At 35.5% G+C, this 27,133-nt stretch overlaps 1 protein-coding gene across 8 annotated transcripts; it reads right to left on the reverse strand.

Moving 5' to 3' along the window:
- Positions 1–598: 598 nt before the first annotated feature.
- Positions 599–25,856, reverse strand: ilf3a (interleukin enhancer binding factor 3a). Of its 8 annotated transcripts, none has more exons than XM_068221651.2 (20): positions 25,706–25,856; positions 25,245–25,416; positions 23,287–23,404; positions 22,926–23,125; positions 18,959–19,124; positions 16,335–16,482; positions 15,418–15,509; positions 14,987–15,082; positions 14,788–14,899; positions 12,980–13,077; positions 12,782–12,875; positions 12,439–12,519; positions 9,835–10,022; positions 9,567–9,701; positions 7,408–7,533; positions 5,328–5,468; positions 5,156–5,243; positions 3,519–3,797; positions 1,188–1,339; positions 599–1,036 (listed from the first exon to the last, which is right to left on the reverse strand). In XM_068221651.2, the coding sequence occupies exons 2-19, from the start codon at positions 25,397–25,399 to the stop codon at positions 1,197–1,199; spliced, it is 2,460 nt and encodes an 819-aa protein (XP_068077752.1). In that variant the 5' UTR covers positions 25,400–25,416; positions 25,706–25,856; the 3' UTR covers positions 599–1,036; positions 1,188–1,196.
- Positions 25,857–27,133: the final 1,277 nt, after the last annotated feature.

A 27,133-nucleotide genomic window follows, 5' to 3' on the forward strand; every position in this document is an offset into this window, starting at 1 on the left:
ATCTAGTGAAATATTATTTACCGTCATCATGGCAAAGATAAAATAAATAAATAAATGGGGGGGGGGAGGAATAAATCTGACTTCAACTGTATATGCACAAATATAATATTGTATAGCTTCTAACTAAAAATATGAACTCAAAAGAGAGATTTGTGAGGGGTTTACTTGTATATGCTGAGCACTGTTTAAAGGAGCAAAGCAGAATGATATTCTCATAGCTTTTAATATAAATAATGTGTTAATAACATTTTTGCAGACTGTTTTAATAAAACAAATAAAAATATCAATTGTCACCTGATACTATTAAATAAGTGTAAATAGTAAATGCTTTGTTTTGTGAATAATAATAAGAGTCTTTACTGTGGGACGTAAAGCAATGGACTACAATGATAACTGAAAGATGAGCAAATAAATCCTTCCAAAAAGCCCAAATATTTGATTATTTTAACTTGGTTTTACAAAAAAAAAAAAAACTTAAAAATCAATAAACACTTGGCATAAAATGTGCTCCAAAGTCTAAAGGGAGACATTTGACTTGAAACAAAGTCAATAGCATGCGCACAATTCAAAACGTCAGTCAAAAGAATCAAGAAAGCCATTAAAAATAGAAAAAAAAGGTTTATTTCTCAACAGTTGCAAGATTTCACAAACAACATCCACCTCGGAGAACACAAAACATCCTGCACTTGCCTATTTCACGTTGAACCGCAACACTACATAAAAGACGACATAAAAGATGCCAAGATTGAACTCAAATCTCTTAAAACTCCAAAACAAGGAACATCTAAAGTGGTTTCAGGCAAGGAAACAAAGTCTTGCTCATTCTACCGTCCACATTCAGTCCGAAACAAACCAAAAGCTAAAACCTTAGAAGCAAAACTAAAGGATGAGAATAAATATATCTTAGGGGGAAAAACAGAGTAATGTGACAAATATCTTCCATTTGAATCACACCAACCATCTAGGCACAGACAGAAAGCAACTTCCACCATCCTGAAGTAGAATTTCCTGAAATGTGTGGTGAATCAAAACCATGCTAAATTCAGAAGGCAAAGACAAAAAAAAAGAAACAGTATAAAATCTCAAAAGCTTTCGAGTGAATGCTTTAACCTAGCAGTACACGGCAAGCTATAGAATTACAGAAAGGATGTCTGAGTTGTTTGAATAAGCGTCTGTACTGCTCAAACCTGCAGTGTTTATCTGTAAGTGTAGTCTGTGGTGCTCGCTCCACCGCTGCTGTAGCCGCCCAGGTTTGGATATGCGCTCTGGGTGAAGTTATAGCTCTGATTTGTTGTTCCAGGTGGTCCGAATGATGCTGTTCCAGGGGGTCCACTGTATGCTACAGAGAAGAAACCAGAGTTTTAGACAGCTGTGGCTTCAAGAATAAAGACTAAATTACTCAATTTACTAATTAAAACTGAAGAGACTAAATTTATTGGACAAAAACATATCTGTGAACTGATGATTTCATAAGTGAAAAACTAAAATGAAAGAAACTAACAACAGTTACTGAAATGCATAATTGTTTACAGAAAGAGAAAGCACTTATTAAAGCATTTTTTATCTAACTGTAGTGTGCATATATGCGTTTATATACAAGGGTTGGACAATGAAACTATAACACTGGCCAATTGAGTGTTGGAAGTTACATCAATTTGACCAGCCTCGTGGACAATCTTCATTCATTGCACATTCCACCTGTAAAGTCGCGATCACACTGGACTTTTCGCCCTATAGACTTCCATTTATACGCACACAAATGTGTCAGACCGGAAATGCAAGCTTGTGGGACAAGTGTCACAGTTTGCGAAGTTCAAGCTTGGTGAACTAGGACATACAAAATCGCATCACTTGACTGCGTGAGACCAATTAAGGATCAAAACATGACCTCTCTGGACAGAAATGTAAAATATAGACCAATCGCTTGCTTTTTTAAATGTGTAATCATCTTGTTTAATCCTGTCTCTTTATGCAGCGCTGTACGACAGAATTTCGCAAGCTCAAATTCTAGTGTGACCATGGCATAAGAGCAGAGTGTGATGGGTTAATTAGCACAGCAATAGCAATGTTTTGCTCCAAATATTGCAATGCACACACTATTAGGGGTGACAGAGTTCAAAAGAGAAAAAATTGTTGTTGCGCATCTCCCTGGTGCATCTGTGACCAAAAAAATATACAAAATATAAATATACAAATGTTGAACACACAGAAATAGGCCTATATAAACACAAGCATATTGAGAACGCAACAGTCTATCAAGCATATCATTTTCATAGTGATTAATAAGTTGGTTTGATTTAATATTAACCTCATCTAAAGAGACTGGTGGACACAATGTTTACAGCAAAAGTCTATTGATAGTTTAATTATGGAGACCGGCAATCAGAGATTATTCTCAATATTCAGTTGTGGCCTGTATTTAAACATATATTTATATATATATATATATATATATATATATATATATATATATATATATATATATATATATATATATATATATATATATATACACATATATATATATACACACACATATATATATATATATATATATATATATATATACACATATATATATATATACACACATATATATATATATATATATATATATATATATATATATATACATATATATATATATATATATATATATATATATATACATACATACACACACACAACCACATACAATCAAGTCCGCCAAACTCAATGCATAATTAAATGCGTTTCTACCAAATGCGATTGTTGGGAGCTTCACAGGGTCAAAATACAAGTGGAATTTGCTATATCCGAACCTGTGGTCACTTGTGGCAATGACAAACATCTTCTTTAATGATACCAGCAGTGAAAATCTTGGGCTGTGGAAAATGTGAAACATGTATTGTTCTCTGACAGGACCACCTTCATTGTCTTTCCCACATTTGGGAGAGTTATGGTGTAGAGAAGCCCCAAAGAAGTGTAAAGCTAGACTGTTGCATGACCAGAATGAAGCATGGGGGTGGATCAGAAATGGTTTGGGCTGCAATATCATGGCATTCCCCAGGCTCAATACTTGTGCTTGATGGGTGTCACTGCCTAGGACTACGGAACCATTTTACAGGACCATGTGCACCCAATAGTAGTTCAAGCATTTTATTCTGAGGCGATGCCGTGTATCAGGATGATAATGTACCAATAACGCTGCAAAACTGGTGACAGACTAGTTTGATGAACATCAAGTTGAACATGGCCTTCATAGTCACTAGACCTAAATATCATTGAGCCACTTTGAGGTGTTTTGGGAAGTGAGTTACGAAAGGTGTTCCTCCACCAGCATCACATAGTAACCTAGCCACTATTCTGCAAGGATGGCTCAAAATCTCTCTGGCTACTGTGCAGGACTTGTATCTGTAATTCCCAAGATGAAATGAGGCTGTATTGGACGCAAAAGGAAGCCTACACCATACTAATGAATTATTGTGGTCTACAACTAGGTGTTTCAGTTTCGACACTTTGTCGGCACTCAAACTCACCAGCATAATTGTAATTAGGTGGTGCTGCCATGTTCATGCCAGCCCCTTGATACCCATAGCCATAGTCTGGTCCAACAAGAGGAGCCTGTTGATTTGCTGTTTTGCTCTGGTTTTGATTCTCATTCTGGGCCTGGTCCTGGGGTTTTTTGAACTGTGAGTAGGATTGGGTGTATTGGTTGTAATAACCAGTCACAGGTGGAGGAACAGCCTGGTAGGTGGCTGCGCTGGCGGTGGAGGCAGCGGATGGGTCTGCCTGGGGATTCACAGAGGTGCTGGGGTCTGCAGGAGAAAAGTTTTGTTTTAATGCTTTCTCAAAAGGCTGCATTTTTTGATCAAAACATTCATTGAAGATTGGTTGTCACATAACTTTGTTCCGAGACATTTTAAGAGTGCTTTTATACCTGTAGATCGATTGTTTGGTTCTGAAAGAGGGATTAAAATTGTTACAATGTTGCTTTTCGTACCTGGTGCGGTTCGCTTTCACAAGGCACTTTAACTAAATGGACCAAAATAGCTAAAACAAGCCACGTGTGCGTAAACTCTCATCACATTGGTCAGAGTTCCACAGTTTATTTTTCAGAGTCCCGCTCAGCTGTCATGCATCCTTATTTTAATTTGTGACGATGAGCAATAAGACATTAGAAGCAAAAAGCTGCGCTTTAATTTTGAATAGTGACACCTACAGACAGTCACAAAATATAAATCAGACTTTCTCAATCATAGTGGTTAGTAAGAATTATGCATTATAGGCTTTACATTTGAGAGAGAAATTGAGAGTCAATTTTCCTAACAGATTAACAGCTCTGGTTAATAGTTCAGCATGCTTTTACTTTCGTATTTGATATGAAACCCACATTAACTGATACGAATGTTGACATCCCGCTCTACTCATAATTCTCTCTTCATATAGCCATATATGCCCATTACATATCCATAATACACCATGATAAAACCTGTTTTGTTATTTTGTTGAATCGTATTACTTTCTCGCTAAAACTGATCTGCTCCAGAGTTCATTTTAATCAAGTCGAGACCACCTCAGTCGATCTCTGACCAATTGTTTTGGCGGGATCAGATCGCGATTGCTAGATTCACATATGCCAAAAACCACGCCAGCTAGGGAAATGGGCTAGGTTCCCTCTAAGATGCAATTTAGTTCACTGACTAAAGCTGAAACTTCAGCATAATTATTTCATTCTAATATGCTGATTTGCTGCTCGTAGCGCTAAATATTTTTGTTGATACCATGATTAGGGCTTTGTAATATCTATGATTAAACTGTAACTGTTGTTTTAATGAATATCAGCACCATTTTTATGATTTACAGATGGGATGTTATTTTAAACAATTATTTAAGAGAAAAACAGTTAACACCGATCAAGTAACATTTTAGATGATATTGTTACTTTTTTTTATTTACTTTCTTTATTTAGCAATTTCTTGCTGCTATTTAAAGTTTAAAAAATTTCAAAAAGGTCCACAAATTGATAAATAATGCTATGACAGCGGTGTTAGCGTTAGGATACGATTAAATTGCATCTTGTCGCAGTTATGAAATAGCTTGAAAACAAGCAGGGAATGTTCATGAGCCAATTATATCACTACATTGAAACAAGTTTTATCTATTGCTATTGTACCTGTAAACTTGGTGGTGTTAAATCCTCTGCCTCGACCTCTGCCTCTACCCCTGCCTCGATTGAAAGACACCCCACCCATACCATATCCCTAAAGAAAAACAAAAACATCAAATATTGTAGACCTATTCAAGAAAAGAAGCTTCGAGAGATTCTCAAAAACATGCTTATTTACCATAGGATTGAATTTCTTTTTCTTGACCGGTTCTGGAGGACAATTTGGAAACAGCTGCTCTAAAGCCGCAAGTGCTGCGTTGGCTTTGGCTAATTTCTTATTTGATCCAGAGCCCTGAAATTTCTGTCCATCAACATCCACCTGGGAGAGAGAAAAACACACAAGATTTAATAAGAACAGCATGTTTCTAAACTTAGGACAAGAGCAGCAGCAGAAAAACAGCAGAGGTTGAGAGCAAAAGAATGTTTTCAGAATGACAAGTGAAAACACATGAATATTAAAGATACAGGTGTTGTAGCTGCAGTGCATTATCTACAACTGAATGCAAATGCACAAGTGAATTAATTGATCAGATACTAGATATATTATAAAGTGGCATGCCTAAAAAGCCATGCCTATGCATCTGCAACCGTTTATAATGAAAAGAACATGGAAGCAATGTCCTGGCTTTTCTCATTCACCCTAATTAAATATTTATATAGTAGTTGTCCTTGTCACTTCAATTAATCCAAGTTCCAGATACTGTGGTGCTACTTACTTGCCCAGACAGAATATTTTAGAATTTCATCTCAGAAACTTTTTGCATACTTTCAGGCTTCAAAACATTGATTTCTTTATGCTATTATAGCTTAATAACAGCATGTAACAAGTTGCAAGTATAAAATCACAGTGCTTAAAGGAGAGTAGGTGAGATTCTAAAATGTACATATGCTGGACATATTACTATAAGACTTTGGATTTGCGATTGCCGGTGAGATTAAATAATTGACCTAAAGGTAATGACAAATATAGAATGACTGGATTATATATACATTACAAAGAACATACTTTTAAAACCTTAAAATCATAGACTAAATGATCTTAGTGTTGTTATACAGATCAGTTACAGGACCATCAGATCCAACAAAACCAAAATAACTCCCATGAGCTTGGAAGACTGAATCCATAAATCTCTGCAATGACACAAATAAATTATTAATAAAAGTAATCTGGAATGGCAAAGAAAGCTTTCAGAGATCATCAAGATGCATTGGATTCATCTTCATTGCCTCATCCTCCATCTTACACCAGACATGCTCAATAATGTTCATGTCTGGTGACTGGGCTGGATAATCCTGGAGCACCTAGACCTACTTCGCTCTCAGGATCTTTAATGTGGAGGCTGAAGTATGAGAAGGAGCACTATCCTGCTGAAGAATTTGCCCTCTCCTGTGGTTTGTAATGTAATGGGCAGCACAAATGTCTTGATACCTCAGGCTGTTGATGCTCCAATCCCCTCTACAGATCTCTCGCACGCCTCCATACAGAATGTAACCCCAAACCGTGATTTTTCCTTCACCAAACTTGACTGATTTCTGAGAGAATCTTGGCTCCATTCGGGCTCCAGTATGTCTTCCGATGATTGGGATGCAGTTCAACAGATGATTCATTGGAAAATACTACCTTCTGCCACTTTTCCATTCCTATTATTTGTTGCTCTTTCAACTGGGATTGACGACCAGACCATTGTCAGGTAGTGTACTTTGCTACTCATTAATAGTTATTAAGTTAGTAGTTGGGTTTAGGTATTGCGTAGGATTAAGTATGTAGATTAAGATCATACAGAATATGTACTTTATAAGTATTAATAAACAGCAAATATCTTAATAATAAGCAGGTAATAAGCCACGTTAGGAAGAATTGGTACTTTAAAGTGTTACCAAAATGTTCTATAACATTTTGAGATTCTTAATACTTTAATTTTTTAATTCTTTAATTCACTATTTTTTTAAAGAAGTCACTTCATTTTAAGATACAATTCATACTATTAAAACAATTAACCAAGACTTGTAGTGTGATAAATTACTAATTTGCAACTTATTAGGAGTTAGTAAGGTAGTAGTTGAGTTGGGTGGGATTTGGGATGCACAATAAGATCACACTTAAGTACTAATAAACAGCCAATATCTAATTAATAAGCAGGTAACCCATCCAGTCACATAAATCGAAAACAATATTGATATCAAAGGGAATGTTTGCATGATTTGTCAGCATATAGACAATAAGCAAAAATGCACTAGCTTCAGTCAACAGGTCTAACCTCAATAGTGAAGGTCTTGTCGTTGAAGCGTCCCTTGACAGAGACAAGCTCATATTTCAGACTTCTGCGCTTCTCATTGAGCTCCATGACGGGATTCTTGCCATGTTTGGTGAGGATGGGGCCACCCTGTAAGATGAAGTGGAACCAATCATACCAAATAAAACGTCTACACCATACAAAGGTGTAACTCAATCTTCAAAATTTGGACTAGGGCTGGACCAGAATATTTGATTACTTATTCGGTGGGTTGGCATTTGATTTTCAAGTTTGAGATTCAAATATTTTTATTTAATTTTCCTGAATACCTGGCATCCCAACAAAACCATTCTGAATGTGAATTACCTATTAGTAAACATCATAGTTCAGTTAATCTGGAAAAAAATAACTAAAATAACAAAGACGTGCTCAAAGCTGTGTCGAAGCAACACTTGAATTGTTAAATCCCTGAACAGCCATTTTTCAGCTGAACACTTTTGAATTCACAACACGAACGCTGTCTACATTGTCAGAAGCAAGGTTAATTTTAGTAAACAGAAACTAAAAGACTAAAACTTAATTTATTAAGGATGCTCCGATCGATCGGCTAAAGATTGGCATCGGCCGACAATCCCATTTCATGACTCGATTGGTACTTGCCAATCTGGCCGATTTCATGAACTGATTGCAGATGTTTGTTTATGAGTTTACAAGCAAGAGTTTATACACAGACTTAACCGAAGAAAAATGAATTGTTTTCTGTAAAGCTGCTTCTAGCCATGACATGTTCAAACCTAAATGGTCATAAGTGATGTGTTTAAGGGATTATTTGCAGCATCCTCAAAAGAAGAAATCCTTACTCTGTATCGTCTCGAAAAATCCTGATCGAAGCATCCCTAACATATCTATACATTATATATATATATATATATATATATATATATATAAATAAATATAAAACATCTCAATTATATTAAAAGGTTTCCGCAACGGTTAAAGTAAGCTGTACAATTACTAATCTTTGCTTTGGTCAGCACAGGATGCAGGATGGTCTGTTTGCTAGAATTACTAAAACTAAATAGAAAAACTAAACAGAAACTATCACAAAATAAAAATTCAACTAAAACAGAACCGTTCATGAAGCGAACTCAAACTAGACTCGCGTATAAACCGAAATTTAAAACTATCAAAAATAAAAACTACTTTAAAAATACTATTATTTTCAATTTCATAAGGTTCCTATTACAGCATCGATGTTATTCAGGTAAATAGACTTAGGCATCCATTTAGTTATTAAAGCGTAAAAACAGACGAAATACTTTTCAAACGAGGCGCAGTCATTAGCTGCAGGCTAGCGCAGAAATTCCATTGACAATACTTTTTCTAGGTTTTTTTTTTAATAGCCTACTATTTACAGTGTCAGCACAGTAATTACATTTGCTGCCTATTTCTGATTTGGGAGTGATTTGTTTACTAAATTGTTTACTGAATTCCCACGCTGTTTTGCAGTTTAAACGTCCCTATGAAAAGCAAATAGTTATTCGAATAAACAGCAAAAGTAAGTCCAAGGCACTCGAAAAATGTTGAGTTCACCTTGCGTTCAATATATTATTTTAGTATTGTTTAGATATACTAATGAGTCATGAGAACATAGTGTTCAGAAGAAACTCCAGACGCACCAGATCTCTGTTACCCTGATAAAGTCAAGTGTTTGCCAAAGCACCTAGGCGCAGTTAAGGAATAGCCATGTCAATAAGAGCTTTTTAATATTTTTTTCCCACATTCTTTGAGTGCCATGGACTTACTTTTGCTGTTTATTCTGAGGAATCCCTTACCCAAAGAGCACCGACACATTAATTGAGCTACCCTGAGCACTTTTTGTTTGATTTTGCAAGCTATTGTTAATTCTTAATGTGCCACGTGTCCATATTGCACTAAAATGCCATACTGCACATTCTTGGATTCACACAAGACACCCGCCGCACATGAAGTTGCTTGGAATGAACAGTTCTTGACAATAAAAATCCAAACAGACAAAGCACACAGAGATTCCAGCTTTTATTACAGATAAGAAAATGTTCAGCCCCCACCTTCTGAAGCTTCAAACATTCGATGTTGATTACTACAGTAGCTTCGAAGTTCAAAAAATTGGTATTTGGACCAGCCCTACTTTAGACTCTAACCTCAGCGCCGTCATCAGAGCCTGTGGGAGTGTTTTCACTTGAAGCAGTGGCTGCAGGAGTGGAAACAGACTGGCTCTTCTTTTCCTCAGCCGGCTTGGTCTCTGATGGCAGAGGTACACCTAACGCCACCAGTACCTGTGTAATGTGAATACAAAAGACAACAAGTGAGACAAGGGGGCTTCAACTCTAAATGCATGTTAAAACCAGAAGAAGTTTAAATGTAGCACCCCATTTATGGCTACAAATTTAAGATGAACTAAACACTCACTTTCTGGGCAACATGGAGCTTGGCGCTGCGTTTGGAAGGGCCTGTTGCCTCATATGTTACCCCATCCACTTCTACAGTCATTGAGAACTGAGGCTCATGTTCAGGCCCAGTCTGTGATGCCAATTTGTAAACAGTCCCAGGACGCAGTTGATTTAGCTTCATCAGGGCATTTGGTGGCTCTTTCCTTTCTTCTAGGAGAAACCACAGGTACCATGGACAACCAATATGACTGACCTATATCTATTTGCTTTAATGCCATAAAGCAGTGTCGCCATGAATCAATCAATCAATCAATCAATCAATCAATCAACCAACCAACCAATAAATCTATCTATCTATCTATCTATCTATCTATCTATCTATCTATCTATCTATCTATCTATCTATCTATCTATCTATCTATCTATCTATCTATCTACCTACTGTATCTATCTGTCTGTCTGTCTATATGTCTGTCTGTCTGACTGTCTACCTACTTACTTACCTATCTATCTATCTATCTATCTATCTATCTATCTATCTATCTATCTATCTATCTATCTATCTATCTATCTATCTATCTATCTATCTATCTATCTATCTATCTATCTATCTATCTGTCTGTCTGTCTGTCTGTCTACCTACTTACCTACCTACCTACCTACCTACCTACCTACCTATCCATCCATCCATCCATCCATCTATCTAAGCTATCTATCTAAGCTATCTATCTATGCTATCTATGCTATCTATGCTATCTATCTATGCTATCTATGCTATCTATCTATCTATCTATCTATCTATCTATCTATCTATCTATCTATCTATCTATCTATCTATCTATCTATCTATCTATCCAAGCTAGCTATCTATCTATCTATCTATCTATCTATCTATCTATCTATCCAAGCTAGCTATCTATCTATCTATCTATCTATCTATCTATCTATCTATCTATCTATCTATCTATCTATCTATCTATCTATCTATCTATCTATCTATCTATCTATCTATCTATCTATCTATCTGTCTGTCTGTCTACCTACTTACCTACCTACCTATCCATCCATCCATCCATCTATCTAAGCTATCTATCTATCCAAGCTATCTATCCATCTATCTATCTATCTATCTATCTATCTATCTATCTATCTATCTATCTATCTATCTATCTATCTATCTATCTATCTATCTATCTATCTATCTATCTATCTATCTATCTATCTATATGTCTGTCTGTCTGTCTGTCTGTCTACCTACTTACCTACCTACCTATCCATCCATCCATCCATCCATCCATCCATCCATCTATCTAAGCTATCTATCTATCTATCTATCTATCTATCTATCTATCTATCTATCTATCTATCTATCTATCTATCTATCTATCTATCTGTCTGTCTGTCTGTCTGTCTGTCTGTCTGTCTGTCTGTCTGTCTGTCTGTCTGTCTGTCTGTCTGTCTGTCTACCTACTTACCTACCTACCTACCTATCCATCCATCCATCCATCCATCTATCTAAGCTATCTATCTATGCTATCTATCTATCTATCTATCTATCTATCTATCTATCTATCTATCTATCTATCTATCTATCTATCTATCTATCCAAGCTAGCTATCTATCTATCTATCTATCTATCTATCTATCTATCTATCTATCTATCTATCTATCTATCTATCTATCTATCTATCTATCTATCTATCTATCTATCTATCTATCTATCTGTCTGTCTGTCTGTCTACCTACTTACCTACCTACCTATCCATCCATCCATCCATCTATCTAAGCTATCTATCTATCCAAGCTATCTATCTATCCAAGCTAGCTATCTATCTATCTATCTATCTATCTATCTATCTATCTATCTATCTATCTATCTATCTATCTATCTATCTATCTATCTATCTATCTATCTATCTATCTATCTATCTATCTGTCTGTCTGTCTACCTACTTACCTACCTACCTATCCATCCATCCATCCATCCATCCATCCATCCATCTATCTAAGCTATCTATCTATCTATCTATCTATCTATCTATCTATCTATCTATCTATCTATCTATCTATCTATCTGTCTGTCTGTCTACCTACTTACCTACCTACCTATCCATCCATCCATCCATCCATCCATCCATCCATCTATCTATCTATCTATCTATCTATCTATCTATCTATCTATCTATCTATCTATCTATCTATCCAAGCTATCTATCTATCCAAGCTATCTATCCAAGCTATCCATCCATCCATCCATCCATCCATCCATCCATCCATCTATCTATCTATCTATCTATCTATCTATCTATCTATCCATCCATCCATCCATCCATCCATCCATCCATCCATCCATCCATCCATCCATCCATCCATCCATCCATCCATCCATCCATCCATCCATCCATCCATCCATCCATCTATCTATCTATCTATCTATCTATCTATCTATCTATCTATCTATCTATCTATCCATTTATCCATCCATCCATCTCTTTATATCAATCTCTATTTATCAATCAATCAATCAATCCGCTCAAGCTATCCATCCACCCAACTATCTATGTGTGTGTATTGCAATTTATATATGCTAAAAATGAGTGCAGGATAATAAGAGCATGCATACCTTTTCTTGGAAACTTCAGCCTAGTATCAAAATCCCCACCATCAAAAGATTCCCTTGGTCTCTTTATTGGAGGATCAGGCACTGTAATTTAATTTAAAAACCATGATGTGATGAATTAGTAACTTTGGCTTGACTGACACACAATTTAATAGGTAACATTACAGATTATGAAAAAATTCAGCAATTTGTTTCACTCAAATTTTTTTTTTTAATTAAATAAAAAAAATTAAATCAACAAAGTGAACTACGCCAGCAGTTGTCATATGTCAAAAAAAGGGTTTACATTTAGAAGATATAGAGGCAAATAAAACTGCTTTAGTTGCATAAATGTAACGTCTGGTACCTCTGTGTTCAATCATTCTAGCAGCTTTGGAAGTGAGCCTGTCCATTCCCAAAACTTTGTAAAGCTGCCCAAACGCTGACAGTCGTAATGCAAACTAGGGGAGAAAAGGAAGCAGCACATTAAAGATGAAAAAATCAAAATGTTCATTGTTGCATTTTATTTAAAACAGTCAAGCTATAGTGTTGGACTGCAAGTAACCTGTGCACTCTGGGTAATGTCTTCTCTCTGCTGCGATGTAAGATACACGGCAGCATCAGTGGTGTCGCGCTCACAAGGATCAGAAATGCCTGGACCACCTGAAGAGAAAGATGGTGCTCAGTACAGCGTTCCCAATCTAAAACAAATATCAAAGTCCCTGACTTTCATTCACTGAATAGTTGAATTTACACACATTAATGAATGGAAAAATAGGCTGATGTTTTGATTTGCATAATATTAAAATGGTTTTAGATTGAAGATGAAGATTTTGCCTTTAATAGCTACTATGAGAGCAATGGATAAGTAACCTCAGATTTTGATTTAATAAAAAAAAATTAAGCTGCTGTTTGAGGGCCGCAGCTCTGCGAGTCTAGTTTCAACCCCATTTAAACAAACCTGATCAACCTAATAGAGTCCTTTAGGCATGTTTGAAACCTATATATAAGTGTGTTGAAGCAGGGTTGGATTTAAACTGTCCAGGACTGTGGCCCTCCAGGAGCTAAGTTTGACACCCCTGCTATAGACCATTTCTGCTATAGACCATTTCAATGAGATAATGTCCTTGGCTCATGATCATTTCCTGCTTGCTGTTAAACCATTTTCCAAACTGTAACAAGAGGCAATTCAATCATAACTTGACATTAAAACATATGACATATTTGGATTCTCTGAAGCTATGAAAATTAAAAATGTAAAACATGAAATACATTAGGACCATTGTTATTGTTTACATCCCTCAAAATGGACTATACCATATTTGATGGTTAGATTTTACAAACTTTACATTTAGTTTTTCGGTTGTGTACTTTAACACTTGTAAAGTGGTCATTTTGAAGTCAAAGCTCCTAAAATGTATATTACCCAGACATGCTAACTTTAATTTAGCATTAATAATAACAGTTAGAGACTTATTAGTTACAGTCTGATTAACACTTTAATTAAGGTGCACTTCTTGAAAATATTGCTTTTGGCCCACATTTGCATTGAATAATATACTGACACAACTATGATAAATAGTAATAAGCAATTAAAATAATAATGATAGCCTATGGAAAAAAGGTCGATCAGGTGGTCCCGATGCTTGTTAAAGGAGCGATTGCCAGTTCATGAGAATGAAAGGAATAAAACAGAGCTTAAAAACAGACTAACCATAGGTGTAATAACAAGCATGAAACAATGCAATAAAAAATACATATCAATAAATGCAAACTAAAATATAAAGGTCCCAGTGAATTAAAGTTTTTTAGATGTTAGTATCAGTATTAATAGTTTAAGATATCGATAAGCTAGTGTGCCACAAAACAGTGGCAAAATTCCAGTTTGGAAGATATAAAGCTCGCATATACATGTAAAGCTTATAGTTTGTCACTACCCCCTAAATGGGTCAACGGTTTTATTCACGTCACCTCATATTTCAGTTTCTCTTGACCAATCAAATGCTCTATAGTATCTAACATGCCCCGCCCATTTCAAGATGCTTCTCTTTGCTTTTTTTCTTGATGCACTTGACCTCAATCGCTCTCACTTGTAGAGCGGCTATAAAACCAAACGCTTTTGTTTTGTTTTTTTGGTTTTTTTAAAGGGGAGGAGCTACACCCACCCTCTCTTCGTGTTTTGGTCGATATTATGTCAAACATCGAATGACAATGCACATTTCAAAGCACTTCACAGGATCTTTAAAGCAACAAACAACAGTCCCTGACTTTTAATATCTGCAATATACATTTTTTAAATAGGACCATTATAATCCAGAAGTTCCTGTTGGTAAAAGTTCTCAAACACAAATAATGGGTTGTTTCAGTCTTTACCCTCCATTATAATCCCTGAAGCAAGACACTCCAGAACTCTGCGAAAAGCCTCTCCAGGACCCAGCATCCTCTCGCTGGTGGAAATGGCCTTCTGACACAGCAACTCAAGAGTCTGCGAACAAACAAAAGCGTCAAAATGGCGTCCTATGAATTTCTCTATAGAATCACTCAATGTTGTTATTGTTTGAGGTGGACTCACCCAGCCTTTGAGCGGTGCCCATGTTGAAACACGGGAACACAAGTCCCGCAAGATCCGAATCACAATGACACACGACTCAAGCCCGGACACTTTAGCCTGCAAACCCAACAAACAGCAAACCAGTTAAAAATACTACAAACCATTTGCAAAAACAAAAACTTCTAGATGCTTTTAAGAGGTGGATTTGCATTTAGCAGATCAATCTGGCCAAATTATAGCTTCTGACCAAGAACGAACTGCAACCTGGGAAAGATACATCTGACATTTCAACGAATGAGGTCAAAACGCAATCCAGTTTAAATTATGTATTGACGTTTCAATTAAGAATCATTCCTCAGAAACAGCTCAATGTGCAAAATGTATTTTCCCCAGGTCAAAAGGTCAGATTAAGTTACAAGTCGACTTTTAGACAAATAAAGACGGATGCAAACCTGGAACCACTTGGCCTGGCGGAGAGACGCCAGAGAAGCCAGGCATTTCTGCCTGTCCAGAGCGTCCTGCGGAGAGCTTTCCGCGCACGGTTCTAGTGACGAATGGAGTAAGAAGACAAGGCACAGTTTGACCAAGGGGGGTTCTGTCATCTGGCCAGGGGTAGACGCAGTGTTCCCGTGCCCACAGGCAAGAGGAAGAGGGGGAACTGTTCAGGAAGTAATCTGACACAATCTACGCAATCCTAACAGTATTTCAAGACAATCTTCACAATGATCTACTTCTACAGACATTTCACCCTCTTCTTCTGTAGGCCAACTGCGCCCCCCCCTTCAGAGACAGAGAGTTTCCAGTTGGTCAAAAGTCCAGCGCCCCTAAAATTGACAAACTAGAAGGCTTGGTTGAGAAAGTCAATTTGCAACCACAGGCAACAAAAGCAATATCTTGTTTCAATGAACTCAGCTGTGAGCAGGGTAAATACTGCAGCAAAATACAAGTGAAATATGTTCTAGATAAATCCTTAAGCAGATAGATGAAATAAGACTAAAACTCTTATTCACTATATAACAACAAACAAGCATAATCACCAACAAAAACAGCTTAAACTATCAGACTAACCATTTGTTTGCTTTTTTTTTTCTTATTTGCTGCAATGCAAACCCTTCGTATCGCTTAAAATTTGGCGTTCGGAAAAATGCAATGCTCAGCAGAACATAGCTGAACAATAACGAAGAGCAATACTTGTAACATTTAAATTCCTGAAAGCACCCAGTATATACGTTTATATAAATAAAAACACATTTCATTCAACATTAAACAATTTGGTGCAGCAGGAATGTACTGCAGGACTACTATTTTCCCTCCTCTGAAGGCGCTGAATGTCTTTCTGGTCCAAAATTGACAAAAAGTGAGATCATACCTCCAGATGCCTCTTTTTCAACCTGCTCCCTGACCACAGGTGAGGTCAGATGGATGCGGAGTTTCAAAAGGGGTTCCTTCGTGCTTGTAACAATAACAGAAGCTTCCTGGATCGATGGAGTGATGACGTATTTCTCCTCAGTCACATCCTTTCATTGAGAAAAGTGAGCAGAGAAACAGCATGTTAATTTTATTTCCAGTAACACTAGCTTTTAAACAACATTTAATTCATCTATTCAATAACATACGGTTGGTAAGTTGAAGTTTTTGATTTTTAATGAGGTTCTTTTGTTTTACGCTTACCAACAATGCAGGAAGCGAGATTGTCACACGCTCCTTGGGAAAACATTCTTAGGGACATTACACAGCAAAGAAAAAAAAGTGTCTTGTCATCGAAATTTTTTTGATGTGACAAGTTTCAGAATGCTGAATAAGTGGCGGGGTCATCAGTGGGAAATCAATTCTTTTGATTGACTGCTCGGTTTGGTGAACGCATCAATGTACAAGAACAGAAGCAATAGCGATGAAAGTCTGTTCTAACATTGCATCTCCTTAAAACTAATATTCAAAATGCTTCGTTTACGGTTAGTATACAAGCATTTCGGTTTCTCTTTCTGAATGAGGATTATAGACCATTTTCCTGCTGATTTTGACAGCCAAGTTCTTACACAAGCACAGTATACACATGCTACTTTCTTTAGACATCTAATAGTTTTTTGGTGTGTTTTATGATTATGACAAAGATCTTGCGATTACAGCCTTAAAGTTCTGATTTGTTTCTAAAGAAACGTGTTTTGTTATCGATATTAAAAACATTTGTGCTACATAATATATCTGAGAAAACCCTCAGTGCTTCCAACAGGTTTGAAATATACTTGAGGTGGTAGCCGAATTAAAAAGACACCTTTTACTCACAGCACATAAATAGTTAACTATATGTGACAAACAAAACATAATTAGATTTTTAACACTATTATTAAATTATTATTAAATTTCTTTTTAATGCTATTCAGGAGCCATGTGCACCCACTGACAGGTAAAATCAGCTTCTCACTAGCTCTCATTTAAGTTCAGGTTGCTTTGATGACATGACATTTTGTAGAGTATTGACAAAGCATTTTAGATGTATAAAAAATTTAATATATTGACATTATCAAATTAAAATATACATCAAATGAGAAATAAATAATAGAAAAAAGAAATAAAAAAAACAATATCTCTAAAAATTATAATAACTACAAGAATAAACGTGTGGATTATTTAAATAAAGGCAAACGAGTTGATTATTCATTTCCAATGGCGTTTAAATATTCTGCAGCCAATTTAGATGTAATTTCGCCCTCTAAGAGTACTTAGTCAAGTTTTTCTAGGTCAATTAGATTAAAGAATTAACAATTTAATGTCTCTCTCAGCGCATAAAATTAATGACAGCTTAGAAAACAAAAGCAAAACCAAATTCCGGACATTTTAGGTGATTTAAAAACGCCGACCGGATGCAAAAAGGTGTGGGTTTCTGCAGAGCACGAGAGACTGTCGGAGTGTTGACAGATCTTGCACGCACAGAATGAGCAGTATGAAACATGTAAAGGATAGAAGATTTTCCACTACTTATCCAAGAGCGATTGTTTATATTGGGCGGATACAGTGTAAAAGGATGATAATAATAATAAGAAAAAAAATTGTCAATAAATATACTTGAGCGGCCATTAATAAATCTGGGCACACCGCCCAAGTAAAGTTTATGTGTGGGAAGTACTGACCCTGATATCCGTTTAGGATTATCTGATGCATATTAGGTTCAAAACAGCATTTTCAGAGCACAGCATAAATGAGTGTATATTTTATTGTTGGTGAATATAAACAATATATTTTGGTGCATTTAAATAAAACAGTTTTGTTAAACCATTATATTCATTAAAACAAGTGTGTGGTCACCTAACATCTTTAGGAATGGAAAGAAAATTAAACTACAAACCACACCATTTCAACTAAATGTAATATATATATATATATATATATATATATATATATATATATATATATATATATATATATATATATATATATATATATATATATATATATATATATTTTTTTTTTTTTTTTTGCCTGATTTTTTTCTCTTTACTCATTTTATTTCATATTTTTCTTTAACATATTGTTTGGTGTGTACAATTTAAGTTGTTTTGTTATATTAGATCCAATTTTAGAACTGACTAATCCAATGCACACACACAAATCTAATTGTACAGCATCCTATAGAAAATATTCATTTAAAAGAGAAAACTTAAAAGGGTGTACTCATTCAACATTATAAATGCATCCTTGATAAATAAAAGTTAATTATTCTGAACAGTTGTGCATGCTTACAAAAGCATTACTTAATTTTAATAATGCTTTTAAGCACTAATAGTGTATAAATTTAGTGCTTTTAACATTTAAATTAAATGTAAATATGGTCAACGGTGGTATGAGTTTTCTTTTTCTTAATGTAAAGATGCTGATCAATTTTGCCAGCCAATCTTAATGCTTATGTTTCATAAATGGGTTCTAAAAGATGACAAAAAAGCAAGCAAAATTCATAGAATAACCACAGAATCAAATAAGCAAAGTGTAAGGAACAACCTTTATGAGTTCTGAGAGTTTTCCAGAGACCAGCCTGAGAAGAGAGCTGGTAGGCGCATCCCTGGTGAGCAGCACCAACTCTAAATCCAAGTCATCTTTGAGCAGGAGTCCTTTAGCCACCAGGCCTACTCTCAAAACGCCACGCAGTTTACTTTGCGAGGATTTGCTGCATAGGAAAAAACACAACAAGAGATAGGAAGCATGAGGAAGGAATTTCTTGAAAATGCAGTGACGTGACAATTTTATCATCTTGGAAAATGTTTAAAGTAGTAAATTTGGACATGACCCTAGTATTTACTAGAATTTATTATTTACAGTTTATTAAAAAAAAGATGAAAGACAGATGTATTTGCCTCAAAAAATGTCTGTTGTTACTTCTGGTCTGGAACACAAACTTGTCTAAAATGTGGACGTCACAGATTACCACAGAGTTTAACAAATTCTGATTGATATGGTCTTTCCTTTAAGAATACATAAAATAACTCTCGTTGTCTAAACAGGATTGTTTGTTATTTCCTTTCGTTCCTACTGAAAAACTGCTCTAAAACAATGTGGTAATTCTTTGTATGTCATTTGTTATATATGCATATGTGTTTAACCATTTTTCTCTCTGGCCACACCAAAAATAAATAATTATTTCTTAGCCACACGTTTAAAACAATTTTAAAATTTCAAAACAACATTAATGTAGCTGAATAAGGGTATAAAGTAAACACTAAATAGAGAGTGGAATTCAATACCTTTTAAGACCTTTACTATGACTCTTTCCATACATTAAGAGGTCATCGCTACTTTAGGTTTCAGCCGATAACATTGGCGCAATTTTAACTTACAGCGTATTTATTAAATACTGATTGTAAGAAACGAATCCTAAACTAAAACATTTTTCATGCACTGAATAAAAATGCTAATCCAGCAGTTGGCACCAATAGAACAACAGAAAAATTATGTCTTCTTGGTTACTGCAGTAAACAAAACAGGGTGATGTCAAATCTTGCAGGATTTGATTGATTTCATGAGCTACGCAACATCCTGATATTCCCAAATTAAATTCAGGCAAACTTTAGCATGCTGAAACAAATTTAATCCCTTATAAAATAGCATTTAGGACTTTAAAATATTTTTTAAAGGCCTGTAATTTCTTTAAATTTAATTATCAACTTTTATACTTTTTAAAGATATATATATATATATATATAGTAATATGAATACAATTTTACAAAATGACTTAATAGAATTTATAAGGTTAGTGGGAGTGCATCTCCATAAAATCTAATAAACAATCTGCAAAAATTTAGAGGTCCCCAACACATTTCCGTTGTGGTCTGTGCTATTTGCTTTGCATTTCTGTATTTGCATGTGTTGTCAGTATTTCATGCACTTGTTTAGTCCGAGATTGATGAAATGATGTTTACTATTTGCATCTCCAAAAAAACTCATAAACAATCTATAGGCTTTTTGTGATTCCCCAACTCATTTTCTTTGTGGTCTGTGCTATTTGCAGTGCATTTATGTATTTGTATGTGTTTAGAGTATTTTTATGCATAACAATCTATAAATACAATTGAGAAAAACTTACAATTTCAATGAAGTGTTTTATCATTTCTGAAGTCTAACAAGTAGTAATTGAATGATCAAAATAAAAGAAAATCCAATAAAATGAATCGCAATTAATGTCACAAAAGGTCAATTTCTTACACCTGAATTTTAAAAAAAATCATTATACAATCACAGCCATCAAAAGCACATGACAACAATAAATTATAATACAAATTCCACATTGCATATCCTGCAATGTGACTATTGCAAATAATCAACTCCAATCTAAACCTATGCAAATCAGTCTATCCTAGCTAAAGGTCCCAAATCACTATACATAAATAAAGCGTAAGGCCCAATCCCAATTCTATTTTTGTACCCCTTCCCCTTGGCCCTTACAACTTAGGGTTAAGGGGAAGGGCTTTAAAATTTACCCCTAACCGTACGTTCACACCGAAAGCGGCGAGAGTGTCAAAGTAGCCGGAAGTCATTCATTTTCAATGAGAGCCGGCGGCGATAGGCGGCGAGGAGCAGCGTGGCGCGTCTTCGCCGGCGTGAGCGTCGAGGAGAGTTGAAATGAAGTCAACTTTATGGTAATGAGCTATGACGCGGTTCGGCAGCAAGCAATCAGAATGAAGACGTCCATCGCTTGATAGCAGTTCAGAGAACACAGACCTGTGAACTTTGGTTCCGACCACAGTTGTTCCCAAGGGTTTGATTATTGCGGTCACCATATTTCCAATTATTTACAATTTTTTCCTACAGGAACATACATTAAATAAGTTACTGGCGATTTACTGATGTTCATTAATGTTATATAAATTTGTCTTAAAAAAGCGGGAATCTCATGCGATGTGACAGTACAAAACAGTACTGCTGCTTCAGGATATTTCAGACATATGGACACATATTGGATAAATAGAGCAAAGCCAAACCACATGCAACTTGATCTTCCATTATTGTATGATTTTGATAAGAAGTGCGCAACATTTTCACGCTAGAAACATGTTTTATGCAGGAATGTAACTGATATGCTGCAACGGCTCCTTTAAATATGAGATCAATGTAGCGAGTTTTGACGCTCTCGCTGCCGGAGCTGAAGGCAGAGAGCGTTGTCGCCAGGGCGGCCAGAGCGACCTTGGAGGCTCTCGGTGTGAACGTACGGTAAGAATTGGGACAGCACTACATCACCTGCACTTGTCATCATATGTCCTCACGATTTCTTGCTTCATATGAGATCAGACGATCGCGACTGTAGGTATTCCACTTGTGTTATTTTTTGGTATTTATCTTCAGGAAATCACTGAAGGCATATATTATGTTATCATAATGATCTAATGTGGCAATAAGATATAATAATACAATAATAAAATACTGTGCATTTAACACAGTGGCCATACTCAATGTAAACACAAAAAACAGCATTAACATTATAGCAGACACTGTAAAAAGCCCATTGACAGCCACTAGACTTTTCTGACAGTGTATTCCAGTGTTTTCGAGTGTCAAAGTTGTGGGACTGCTGTACAGGAGTTATGATTAGGGATTATAGATCGTGAATAGATCATGAAATTTAGCGGTTTTTGTTTGAGCATTTTTTTAAAGCATGACGGTAAAACATGAACGCGGTTATGAATGTATTAAAACGTGTTTGTTTGTTGTAAAAAATCGTAATAATGACAAAAAATACTAATTTGTGGATCACCTTACTTCCGGGTGCAGCTGTTGTTGGGGTATTTCTGGGAATTTTTTCTTACCCCTTGGTTTCAAGTGTGGTCCTGAAAAGTCTTCGTTTGAAGGGGTGTATACCCCTTGCCCTTAACCCTACGCCTTCAAGCTAAAGAGAATTGGGACACTACTATCCCTTCACGGGCACGCGCAAAACAAGGGGTAGGGGTAAGGGCTAAGGGGTAGAATTGGGATTGGGCCTAAATCTCCTATTAAAGCAAGAAAATTGTAAAGGATGATAATTAAACCACATTATTCAAAAATAACTGCAAGCAAAAGAAAGCAGGTGAAAAACAATGTGTGAAACAATGAAAGAATGATCACACACACGATTAACAATAGGCCCATTATTAATCTGCTCATAGAATGGGTAAAGCGAAAGCGACAATCGCTGCTGTTTACAAAAAGTCAAAAAACATTTCCCACATTTTTTTTTACATTTGTCCAGTCTATTTCAAAGAGAAGCAATTGCACCGGTTGTGTTTCCTGGCACGGTTTCTTTGTAAGATTGCAAGCTTTTTATACACTCGCACACATTACATCCCATGTGCGCGTGACACTTAAGCCCTCGTCAAAGAGTGAGGATAGCCTGTGTTTCACCGTGTACATGCGATCATCCTCTCATTCCTTTTTCAGCTACTTTCATACGTATACAAGTAAATGAACTAGAAAAAAAATTACATTTAAGCCCAACACATACCTTTTAGTATCGGTGTCACCGGCCTCTTTTTCATTAAACCAATCAGAGACAGCCTTCATTGCAAACTCTATATGAGACACCATGTTCTGCACAGCATCTAGCTGCTCTGATGACGGATATACTGTTGTGTGCTTGGCCCGTAAATAACGATCCTCATTCACAAACGTTCGCTGAGGCGGTGGCCTCATTGGTGGCATCGGCTGGGGAAGAGAAGAGTTGAATTTAATTAATGGCAATGTGTTAAAATGCTGATTATCAAGGTCTCTTATTATGCAATCAACTATGAGCATATAAGGGATAATCTAATAAAAAGTAAGAGAATTAATTTGGGTCATTAAATAAATAAATGTTAGTGACATACTTCCTCTGGGTGCAAATTCTCCTCCTCCCACTTCCTGTACTCCACGATGTAGTCATTGTACTGCCTGAGGTCTTCTTCATAACACAAGCAATCATACCAATAACGCAACTCTTCATACCTGCAACGAGAATTGAGCTTCATCACATCTTTATGCACAGACATTGATGTCATTCCTCCATCTAGTTTATGACAACATGTGACTCATTTAGAAAGTTAACAAACTTATAATGAAAATACTATTAAAATCAAGACCACCATCCAGCATATTCTAGCTTCTTCCCCATTAAACATAGCTAAATTAGCTATTCAAGAAAAGCTTACTTGGAATACTACAACCCGGACAGCACAGTATATCATTTTAGCATCCAAATGCCATTTGCAAGAATCACATAGCAAGATCTGAAACGTAGAGTCAGGATTATGTTTCACCAGGCTCCACAGAACAGAAAACATAACCGTGTGAAGGTTTAGCATTTGTGTGTTTAAAGGCTTCTGACTGTGAGCCTTTCAAGCAAGTTTGTAGTATTAACAAATATTAATTATATTTATTATTATTGACTATGGTGTTATATACATTTGATTATTCAATTTATTTACCTGCAAACTATTATTTCATTTAAAAGTGTTAGACTGTAAAGTGTTATTTAGACCTGATTATTCAATTTATTTACCTGCAAACTATCATTTTATTTAAAAGTGTTAGACCATAAAGTGTTATTTACATTTGATTATTCAACTTGTTTACCTGCAAACTATCATTTCATTTGTACCTGATCCTTGCCCTATTGTATGGGATTCTGTATATTTTACGCAGATGCTCCACAAAAAGTTTGTTGTAATTACCAACAAACTTAACAATAATTTAACTTTATTGAATGCATTTTGCAAAATGAAAATAAAAACAAATCTAAAAGAAAAATAAATGAAACCATTTGCAAAAACAACAATAGTTATGTTGTTATAGTTATATAAAAAGACACCTGTTTAGAACATTGACAACAGTAAAGAATAAATAGTAAGAAAATAAAAAAATGTCAGAAAGAAAAAACGAATAAAGAAAACTGTAGAAACTAAAACACTCGTGAGACATTCTTTACAAATTGAGCCTTTCAACTTCTCTGGTGAAATTATATTGATATCACAAATATAAACATTGAGCTAAAGTTGGTTTTATATATTCGCACATTTGTTCATTTTAACAGTCACTATATTGTTTACCACGCTAACTTGAATATTTAGTCTGAAGTCACAGGCAAGTTGGACTTTAAAACAACATTAGTATAAACAACATTAGAACAATAAAATAAATTGAGGTAAAGATGAGTTTATATTCGCATTCATTCAGTGACAACTTGTGGAATTCTTTCTATAATGTTTACCATGGCACTTTGAATATTTGGTCTGAAACACATGCAAGTGTGACTTCAAAACAACATTGGCACTATTTAATTGAATGTGAACAATGCTGTACTTTGATAGTATTTTGCTGCTAATATTGATTCATTTTCTTATTGGCTTAGTCCCTTTATTAATCCGGGGTCGCCACAGCGAAAAGAACCGCCAACTAATCCAGCAAGTTATTACACAGCGGATGCCCTTCCAGCCGCAACCCATCTCTGGGAAACATCCACACACACTCATATACTATGGACAATTTAGCCTAACCAATTCACCTGTACCACATGTCTTTGGACTGTGGGGAAAACCCACTCGAAGGCAGGGAGAACATGCAAACTCCACACAGAAACGCCAACTGAGCCGAGGTTCGAACCAGCGACCTTCTTGCTGTGAGGCGACAGCACTACCTACTGCGCCACTGCATCGCCTGCAGCTAATATGACTTTTGCTATTTAGAATTTGCAAATAATACATTTATGATATTAAATTGTTAAGGGGAAAGTCTCAATATGCAAATTTAACAGCAACTGTACCTCAGTACAACAAATAAAGTGTTTTACCGCTCGTAGTCGTGCGGGTGGAGGTGGTACCCCTCCTGCATGAGATTATCCCAGTGCAGCAGCTCCTCGTAGGCCAGGTGCTCGTCCCAGGCGGGTGGTGGTCGAGGTGGAAGAGGTCCGTCCCTTCGTCTCGGAAAATGTCTCATTTGAGCCATATTCTTCACACAATAACCTGTAAATGGAAGATTGTTCATTGTAAATAAAGGACAACACTCCCTAACGTTAGCATCAACGTGCTAATACGCCATTTAATTAAGATAAATTGTGTTTTGAAATTTCTGGCCGAGTCACAATAAATGTAAACTTAATAAAACTGCAGAATTTAATAAAATACATGCTCGTAGAGCGTCTAACACGTTTTTGGACAACGCAAACAGATGTTAGTGAAGCACGTTAGCACGCGCGCGAACAAATCATTTGGTTAAACGAATAACGTGCAACAAGACTTTATTCATATTTACCTGCACAGCTTCTAATGCTATAAAAAACTCGTAGACTTTAATATTCAGTGCCCATGTATTTGTCTTCAAATCTAAAAAGATTTGTTGCACACACTGCTGGCTCAGTTTACTGAATGAAAGCGTAAAATGCTCCACTTCCGGGCCACGCTCTGACCCTTTCGCGCATGCGCACTCAAGATTCAACTTTCTTATAATTGTTTACATCAATTTTTACTCCCAAATAAGGTAAAATAAATTATATCCCTGCAATATATGTATAAATAAATTAAAATATATATATTTCACCACAATGTTCTTTTTGTAACACTGTACCTGAAAGTCTTTTACATCTATTTTGTACTTGTACATTTTCTGAGGACTTTTGGAAACAGGTTTCAGGGTTGATTTTTGATTCATTTCACAAAATAATTAACTTTGACAAATGCATGATTTTTTTTTTAAATTTTAAAGCTGACTATGATGCACTCGATAATGCTTTGAAGTTGATCATTTTTCTTGGGAAGTTTCACATACACAAGACAAAAGTAATGTTTATTACTCCCTCCTTTAGTTTTTTCTGTAAAGATTTAAAAATACTTTATAATTCTTTGACCTCAATTACAAGAAACAAGAAGGCTTTAAAAACCTCTCTAATAATGAAAAAAATGAACTATACAATCCAATAATTGAAATATGATGGATCCCCTCATATGTAGTGTAGTATTTTTTATTTAATGTATGTTCTGCATCTCTAAGCTTTGCATGACTTTTACATATGTTCATATCATATAATCCTGTATGCTTGTCAGTTATATGCTTCAATACAAAAATAAAGAAAATTGTTTACATCAGGGATGTCCAAACATTTTCTTATGAAGGGTCAAAAAACCAAACTTGATTGAGGCTAGTGGGCCGAAGATAAATATAGTTGCCATAGGTAATTTCCTAGTTTATTTAGTCATTTTTTTAAATGGCTAGAAAACATTGGTTTAAACATGTTTTATTTTTACATTTAATAATGAACTTATTACAATAAAATCAAAACAATCTAATTTATAACAGAATTACACTATTTTTTTTTGCCTTGATTTGCTTGCCGATGTCCTCTGTGTAGTTCTCTAATTGTGGAGTGACAGTGGGCTATTTACATTTTTAAAAATCTGATTCATTTAAAATATTTGATAAAAAATTTTTTATTTCAGTTTGCTTTTTTTGTACCTCTCTCAGATGGGATGGTAGGCCAAATCAAAGGCTACAATGGGCCAACTTTGTCCCACGGCCCTACTTTAGGCATCTCCGGTTTACATGCTTATTTATGCACAGTAATTTTGTGTGCTGATCATAAACATCTAGTTATTTAGTAAGCATGAAGTTTAGAGTAGCTTAATTTTTATGTTAAAAAAAACTGCATATTTTGAAAAGGGTTTGAATAACCAATTTATTACACAC

Source organism: Danio rerio, chromosome 6 (genome assembly GCF_049306965.1).
Source record: "Danio rerio strain Tuebingen ecotype United States chromosome 6, GRCz12tu, whole genome shotgun sequence".
In the NCBI taxonomy this organism is placed as follows: Eukaryota; Metazoa; Chordata; class Actinopteri; order Cypriniformes; family Danionidae; genus Danio; species Danio rerio.

Excerpts from the sequence above, each read along its gene's own strand:
- ilf3a (XM_009302153.5), bottom strand. The coding sequence starts at position 25,399 with ATGGCTCAAATGAGACATTTTCCGAGACGAAGGGACGGACCTCTTCCA. Across the intron at positions 12,520-12,781 it reads TAGAATGATTGAACACAGAG|TGCCTGATCCTCCAATAAAG; the intron begins GTACCAGACGTT and ends ATTAAATTACAG. Across the intron at positions 7,534-9,566 it reads GCTCTGATGACGGCGCTGAG|GGTGGCCCCATCCTCACCAA; the intron begins GTTAGAGTCTAA and ends TTCATCTTACAG.